The sequence below is a fragment of the Charadrius vociferus genome, unplaced genomic scaffold, assembly GCF_000708025.1.
Source record: "Charadrius vociferus isolate BGI_N301 unplaced genomic scaffold, ASM70802v2 scaffold619, whole genome shotgun sequence".
NCBI classification, from domain to species: Eukaryota; Metazoa; Chordata; class Aves; order Charadriiformes; family Charadriidae; genus Charadrius; species Charadrius vociferus.
The window spans coordinates 355,031-363,319 of record NW_009649962.1 but is presented as its reverse complement, the minus strand read 5'-3'; the positions used below and the strand labels follow the sequence as shown (position 1 = coordinate 363,319).

General features: G+C 53.2%; 1 protein-coding gene across 1 annotated transcript in view; it reads left to right on the top strand.

The window, feature by feature from the left end:
• LOC104292216 (syntaxin-binding protein 4-like) overlaps positions 1-8,289 on the top strand; it is a 35,844-nt gene that overhangs the window by 1,936 nt on the left and 25,619 nt on the right. Inside the window, exons 2-4 of the mRNA XM_009891553.1 lie at positions 1,470-1,543; positions 6,630-6,725; positions 7,507-7,576. Coding sequence (XP_009889855.1) covers positions 1,470-1,543; positions 6,630-6,725; positions 7,507-7,576 — 240 coding nt within the window. The remainder of the gene's footprint in view (positions 1-1,469; positions 1,544-6,629; positions 6,726-7,506; positions 7,577-8,289) is intronic.

Below are 8,289 nucleotides of genomic sequence, written 5' to 3'. Positions count from 1 at the left end.
CTTCTCCAGGGCTGGGGTTTGGTGGCCAGGATGGCTCGCGTGCCGCAGAAAGAGCTGAGGGCATCATAACTAGCGCCGGTTGTTGGGTTTTCCTCTTTAGCATTAGCTTTTGCTCCGCCGTTCGTGCATCCGATCGGGGATAAAAGTTGATCGTATCAAGTAGGCATCTGCTTCGCCGAAAACCCTCTGTCCTTATGTCGTGTTTCAGCCCTGTTTGAGCTATTTCTGTTTACTCGTGGTGGAGTTGCCTCGGCAATTTACTCAAAATACTCTGGAAAATCCTGGATGGTAAATTGAACCAGTCCGGGCCCGGGGCTGCTCTGGCTTCCCGGGACTCCAAGCTCTGTTTTCGGACAGCCAGATGTGGCCAGTTGTTTGTCCCGTCTCCTGAATATGTGAAACATTGCAAGAAGATCAAAGGGGAGTATTTTTAATGAGGAGAAAAAGCTTCTGGTCTGAATCTTAGAGGCGGGTGTTCCAGGCTTTGCAGAATAGCTGGATATTTTGAGAGTTATTTTGGCTGCCTGAAAAGAGAAACCCCCAAGGTTCATTCCTCTCCTGCATCTCACTGGACTCGGAGGAGCCTGTGGTGCCCCGCGGTGTTGTCCCTCCTCAGCTGCGTCCAGATTTGGGATCCGATATAGGTTCAGAAGCCCTTTTTCTCTCGCGACTTAAATCCTGGGAAGCGGAGTGCTCCGGGAGCCCCTCACCCTGGTTTCCAGCCTGCCTCTGGGCTTCTCACATCCAGCTCCACCCATCCTTATTGCCCACCCATCCTCACGGGGGTGACCACCATGGGCCACCCAAGGAGGAGCGGTGCCGGGTTTGGAGCCCGGGGTCCCCAGCTTGGGCAGAGTGGAGCCAGGCGGTTTCCGTGTCGTTTATTTGGGACACCCACCAAACTGGGGGGAAACTGGGCTGTGCGATGCTCTTCCACCCCACTTTGGCTTGCGATGAGAAGCTCTCACCCTCCACCTAGCACGGCAGGGACTTGAAGCGGCTCGGCAGATCTTGCCTCCCCCTTTTCCAGATCCCCTTTTCCAGAGGGATGGAGTTACAAAACCTCGGGAGCGGATGGCGCCCGGCTGTCTTCATTACAGCCTGGCTGTATTTGTGAAACCAGTTTATTCCCGGAACATTGGTCCGAGCTCTGATCTCATTTCCCGGGAGCTGGACAGCTGTCCAGCCCCGTTAATCTGGGGTAATGAATCACAGACAGGTCCATCAGATTTGCTGGGTGGGGAGGATGATGTCCAGCCCTGCGCATATTCTCTCATTTATCTGTATAAACTGTGGTGGGGGTGGGGGGATTTTTGCCCGTGTGGGCTTAATATACGGTGCCGTGTCCCTCAGCCTGTGTGTCTGCATCGTTTCGCGGGGCGGTGGGAAGGATGCGCGTGTCAGGGGGGCACCTGCGCATCCCTTCGTTTTAGCCCCTGAAAGAAAGATGCTTCTCTTCTCTCTCCCAGGACACTCATGGGACCGTACGGGATGGATCGGACCGTGCATTGCTTCGATTTCTACGACTGTGCAAACGGGCTGGGTGAGTACGGAACCTCTGCAAGGGACAGCGGGGTGGGCTGGGGCAGCTCCAGCATCCCCCACCCTGGTCCCCAGCACCTGCGTCGTGATGTGAAGTCTGGTATCTCAGAGCAATACTGGTTCTCGCGCCTGCCCGTGTCGAGCATCTGATAGCACCTTTTGCAGCTGGGAGGTTAAAATAAAGTCCAAATCCTGACTAATTCCCCGTTGATGGTGAGCAGCCGCAGTGCTGAGAGCTGTGCAGGAGCGCAGGGCCACAGCCTTGAGCAGGATGGGGGGGGAAAAGGCTTTTCAGAATTTTCGGAATTAATTAAAATAATAATAAAAAATATTAAAAATGATGGTAATAAGAAATAAATGCAATCCCAAGCGCTCCCCGGGAAGCCACCCCGTCGGGCGACGCAGGGCGTTGCAGGCCTCCCGGGGAACCGGGCTGCGTGAGTTGTTTTTGGAAAGTTTGTCCCACGGGTAAGAGTATGAGCACCGAGCGAGTCAGACGTCCTTCCACGCTGCTCTGAACATCAAAGCACGGAAGAGAAGGCAAAAAAAGAGATGTTCGTATCCATCCAGAACGTAAGAAATAGCCACGGGTTCATAAAACTCAGCCCAAAAGGATGCAGCATAGCATCTCCGCTGACCTGTGTGTATCCAGTAGCATAAATACTGGTGCTCTTTCATGGGCTTTATAAAAAATTGCAATCCCACATCAGGATTTGTCATGCTCCACCGTGAACTCTCCTCCCTAATTTTTAATTCCGAGCGCGGCCTGCCGTCCCGCAGATGGTAAGGGTGACAATTTGGGGACCTCTCCCGAGAAGTCAAACTCACCAGAGAACCAAGTTCAGGTTTCCCGAGACCTGAGATTAATTATAGATTCATTATTGGGTGTTTCCAGCTCTTGGGTAACGGGGCTTTCTGCTGGGGAGGAACGGCTTTGCTGACTCTTCACCCCGGTCTTCCGTTCACGAGGTTGACGGCAGCTCAGAGAAATGTCTTTGCTCGGTGAATATGATATTTTAATCTCCAGAGGTGGATTTGGTTGAGTTGATGGGATTTTAGCTGTTGGGTTAGATTAGCTCGTTAAAGGAGCTCGAAAAGCCTGACGGAGCCACCGCTGACCTCTGGGAGAGGTGCACAGATGTCGCAGCCCACTGCGAGCCGCTCTGCTGGGTCCCGGTCCTCCTCCTTTCCCTTGATCTGTGGCCAGACCCTACAGGGCCTCGCGATGCGCTGCAGGAAGGGATAACGACGTGGATTTTCTAATGCCATCATAAGCTTTCTTCATCCTCTCTTGTGAAGCCTGAAACGCCCAAGACAAGCGCTCGTCCTTCAGAAATCATCCCTCTCTGCTGAGGACCAAGCGGTGCTTGCAGGAGCCCCGTCTCTGCCATAGGTGTAGCTGCTCAGGATGTGGTTTTTAGCGGGGAAAAAAGGTGCCTCCGTGAATTTCTTATGTTCAGATGCGGGTGTTACTCCAGCAGAGTTTCTTTAGAGCAGCATCAGCCCGCTCGGTGCCGGTGCGGCAGGTCAGCGTTTGGCCCCGGGTCTGTTGCTCTGTGGCTTTAGGTGGCAACCAACATGTGAACCTCAGCAGAAGTTCAAAGGGGTTACCGGGCGGCTCCTAAAACCTGCACTTTGAACTAAAGAATAGCCCTCAAAGGGAAGCGCTGATTAAGAAGCGTTTCTCAGAAACACCGAGATCCCATTATCTTGACCTTCATCTTCTTAGGACAGGGCAGCCAGTGATTCACCTCCAATCTGTCCCTTCCTCCAGACAGAAAAAGCTGGCTGGGACTGCAAGATCAACAGAGGGATTAAGGGAAATGTAATTGAACATTGCTAGCTTAGGCGCAAAGCGGGCGGCCTCTCTCTCTGCGGACCGCCGGCCGGGCCAGTGGGGTCGGGATACGCCGGAGATGATTACAGTTGGGCTAAACAACCAGATTAGCCAGGACACCCCTTGACCTCTGGTATAGGGAGCCGGGAGCAGGTAAGATTATAGCCTGAGAAGTTGAGAACTGCGACACTGGGATTAGACGCAGCGGAGAAGCTCGAGGGTCTTGAAGGAATTTATGGAATGGCGAAGAATCTAAAGAAAAAACCGTCTCGGTCAGTCTAACCTGTATGGCCCACCTGGATTTTCCCCATAAACATTTACACTGAAAAAGAGAAAATACTGGGGGCACGGGCATCAGCTCCAGGATCTTTGCCAGAAAGGAAAGATTAAATAGAGGGATCCAAAATAGGCTAGATTATCTGGTCCTAAGTATGACTTAATAAGCATTATACCGGGACTTTGATGCTGTGATAATTAGAGCGCCGTTATTTACCTACACTGGGTCCCAAATATAAATTTGATTTGAAATAAGCATTTAGAAAATATGAAAGCTCCCAGGAATACCACCACCACAATCTTTGATGGTTTGGGTTTGTTGCAACTGCTCCCAGGCTGTCCCACAGCTTGGTCTGAGCCCTGGCAGTGGTGAACCCTTCCTCCTCCTCCTCCTCCTCCTCCTCCTCCTCCTCCGCCTCCTCCTCCTCCGGTGGTGCCTCCACGGCAAGGCGATGGGTGGGAGGGCAGGGTGGGCAGAGCCTGGCAGCACCCGGTTTGTTTGCCAAGAAGGGAGTTAAAAGTCAGAGTTGGTTTAGGGTGGTTTTTTTTTCCCTTCCCCCCCCCGTCAAAGTTTGAGCGTGTCTGGGAGCAATACTGTGAGTAATCACTGATTTTAATAACAAGATCGGATTTTCTCCTGACATGGTTGGGGATAAAGGAGGATTTGTAGATACTTCGGCTATATTAAGCCATTATTACAATTGATTTGCAGACACAAAAGGGAATTGAGTCATTATTGGTTTGATACCTCGGCAGAGGAACCTGTCGCAAAAGGGTCCCGCCGGGCTGCCGGGTGATGCTGCAGCTGCGCCTCTTCTGAGATGCAGATTTTTACATGGTTTGTCTAATGTGTTTCATCATTCCTAATTACCTCATGTACCGGTGTGAAGAAAGACGTAGGATGACTTCTCAAGTCATCACCTTGGCTTAAGCTGGACTTCCAGTGTCCTCCTCATCCAGAGGACAAGAGGGAACGGGCACAAACTTGACCATAGGAAGTTCCATCTCAGCCTGAGGAGGAACTTCTCTGCTGTGAGGGCGGCAGAGCAGTGGCACAGGCTGCCCAGAGAGGTGGGGGAGTCTCCCCCTCTGGAGCCATCCCAAACCCGCCTGGACGCCGTCCTGTGCCACTGCTGGAGGTGCCCCTGCTCTGGTGGGGGTGGCACTGGGGGAGCTCCAGAGGGCCCTTCCAGCCCTCACCAGTCTGGGATTCTGGGATTCTGTGAACCGATGGGGCTTTCCTTCTGCAGGAAGGAAACCCCATACCAGGGGTTTCCCAGGCCCATCCCACGTGCAACCCCTGCTCTCCAGGGTCTCTCTGTGGCAAAGCCCATCCACAGCCACCCCAGCCCGGTTGGGAGCAGAGAAGCATTCCAGCTGAGCATCCTCAGCGATGAGCAGGTTTTACCTTCCGTCAGTGAGCTTTGGGGCTGCAGCATCTCTTCCCTGCTTTGGTCCGCAGGCGCCTGACTTGTCCCCGTACCTCGGTGAGGCTCGCGCCGCTTGGAGATCCCTCTTTTGGGCAATATTTCCAATTTTAGTGAATTTCTTTAAAATGCACACCACCACCGGTGCCTCTTCCTGAGGGGTTTTGTTGTGAGTTCCCGCTGCCACGGGTAAAACAGCTCCTCCCGGACACCTTGGGGATGGATTATGGCCAGGGAAGAAACTCCGGCGCTGGGATGGTGCTGGGTTTTTGTGCTGGGGAGGAGCAGCGATTGGCGCATACGGGAGCGAAATGAAAAATTGCGATAAACCTGGTTTCAATCACAATTTTAATGTAAGGTGACTTGGGGGCAGGGCCTTTCCCTAGAGGGAGCTGAAAGCTGCGAGGGGCCTCGGAGCAGAGCTCGGGTTATAAAGGGAAGGGAAGTAGGGATGGAAACAGTGCCCTCGTCCCGAGTCATCCCAACCCAGGGTCCGCTCCTCTTCCCTCCTGCTCGTTTTGGAAAGGGCTCTCGTGTTTTGGGGAAGCAGCTGTGCTCTGCTCCATTGGAGGGAGCCGCTCTGTGCCTCCCCGCACCCCGCCGAGGCTCGGAGCAGCTCAGGGCAGCGGTCGGGGGGATGAAGTTGGTTTCCCACCGGCAGTGCCCCTCTCTGCGGTGCCGCCTGTCCTCAGCCTTTGTTAATTAAAGCCAGGCTTTTTAATCCTTCTGTCCACAGTCCGGATCTTCAAAGTGGGACTTAACAAGCCCTGGACAAATAAAGTCTCTCGGGCCTTTTCCTGCCAGCCGGCTTTACGCACGCCAGCGGGGACAGGTCCCACGGCCGGAGAGATGGTCCGGCAGCGCCAGAGCCCTTTGCCGAGGTGCTGCGACGGGGGGTGTCGGAGCCGCACCAAAGGTCACCTCTGCAGCCTGGCTCCTGCCGCTGGGCTGCTCCTCCCGGGTTCAAACCCTGATAAGAAGCGGCTGCTCCTGACGTGCAGCTCTGCCATCGCCGGCAGCTTCAATGCTGGCGATGTCTCCAGCGGGGTGGATGTCTCCAGCTGGATGTCTCCAGCTGGAGAAGGTCTCCAGCGGGGACCTTCTCACTGCTGCGTTGAACCCGGGGCTTCTCCAGGTGTTGCACCTCAAAGAGGGTCTTCCAGGGGCAACGCTTGTCCCCAGCAACGTTTCCTGTGACAGGTCTTATCAGAGAGATGAAGCACCGTCACCCATCAGTGACGGATAACTGCAAGCGATGAACGTGGGGTCAGGGCAGGCGATCGCTCCTCGCCTGTGCCATTCTCAGAAGCTTTGGCCCCGCTGCTGTTGCTCCCAGAAGGTGCTATCAGATGCCTTCAGCCTTTGTCTTGTGTCCGTGGTCTCATCCTATTGCTTCTGCTGCTGCCTGTGTAGTTGGGGGGATGCATGGGGCTTTCCACAAATAGTTTTTAAAAGGGGGGTCAGGCGGTGCCGGAGGCTGTTTCCCTCTGAGACGGTCAAAATGGAAACTGCGCTTCTGTATGTGATGGGCACTTCTCTTCCTCCAGGTATTAAGGTAATCGGTGGCATCAAGGAACTCACCGGGGACGAATATGGAGTTTATGTCAAGAGGATCCTTCCAGGGGGTGTCGCTTACGCAGACGGTGAGTTAAACGTGGTGCTGAGTACCGCAAAGTCTGAGACAAGCCAAAAGACCACATATTTATTTTATACATCGCCTTATCAGACAGCTGAGACGCTTCCTCCTAGTTTTTCCAGCAGTGGGGGTGTCTTCTTACTGTGGCAATCACTGTAACAGCCGACGGCAGCCTTGCCTTGCCTTCTCAGCGTAGGCACCATCGCTTCGTGTCTTTAAAGCAGGATCCATCCCCACCTCACAAAGACCTTCGCTTCGCTGCCTCTCCTTTTCCCTGCGCTGCTGACCGCCCTTAGCCCCAAAATGACTGGAGATCCTTTTGCAAATTCAGCTCTGCTCTGATTTCATTCTGAGCGTCTTCAAATAAGGAGGGATTAGGCAGAGAGCTGCAGAGTTCACCTTTCATAACTTAAGCCAGAAAGATTTTTATTTTTTCAAATGTTACACCACCATTTTTCCATCTAATAAAGAAAAGTAAATCCAGAAGAGGTGGAGGTGCCACTCGTGGTTTCCCACCTGACCTCAGACTGAATTAAGTAAAAGCTTTATTGCAGTTTTCGGTATGTACTTTCGTAACTTCCTACAGCAGAGGAAGCGCTGCGACGTTGGCACGGGGTGTTCAGAAACTTCATCTCTGGACATCTTGAAAAACAGGTTGGATGAGCATCTCAGGAACAACCTATGCATATTTCATCCTGTCTCTGGGCAAAGGGAGGAATTGCCCAACCTCTTCCAGTCCCTTCAAGCTGTATTTTCTGCAGTTTCTATCCATTAGTTTTCTTTTCTAGGGCGCCTGCAGCCAGGAGACCAGATCCTGGAGGTCAATGGAGATTCCTTAATTGGGGTTACAAGCGAGAGGTACCATATCCAAATGGAAATTTTGCATTCCTGTTGCTTTTGTCTAATTCTGGGAAGTGGTTTAGGCTGTGGGTTGCGCAGAGGACGCCGGGGCATCGCTTTGTCTGTGCTCGGACGCAGCCGGCGCTCTTCCCGAGAGCCAACTTGGGAATTATCATATAAAAAGTTTCTATATAAAAATAGACCGGTGAACCCAAACTGTATTTGTGAGATATTCAGACATTTCCCCAAAATGCTGGTTTTTTAAACAGCTCCTGGCACTCCCACTCCGCCTGCTGCAGCTTCCCAGTAAGCCCTGCAGCTCCCAGTGCCAAAGACTGGCCAGTGCCTAAGCCCCACAGTGCTGCTCTGTGCGGGGAATTCCCCCCGGAGCTGCAATCCAGCCCCCCACCTCCCTGCCAAGAAAATAATTAACCGATCCAGAGGAGTACAGCACTTTTGGGGCACCTCTCTGCCATTAAATGCGGTGCTACTCCGCTGATGCCTTGCACTTCTGCCACCGAGATGCTGGGAGGGCTGGAGCCCCTCTGCTGGGAGGACAGGATGGGAGAGTTGGGGGGGTTCAGCCTGGAGAAGAGAAGGCGAAAAAGGGGAGACCTCAGAGCCCCTTCCAGTGCCTAAAGGAGAGCTGGGGAGGGACTTTTTCCAAGGGCATGGAGTGATTAAGATGAGGGGGAATGACTTCAAACTGGAAAAGGGGAGATTTAGATTAG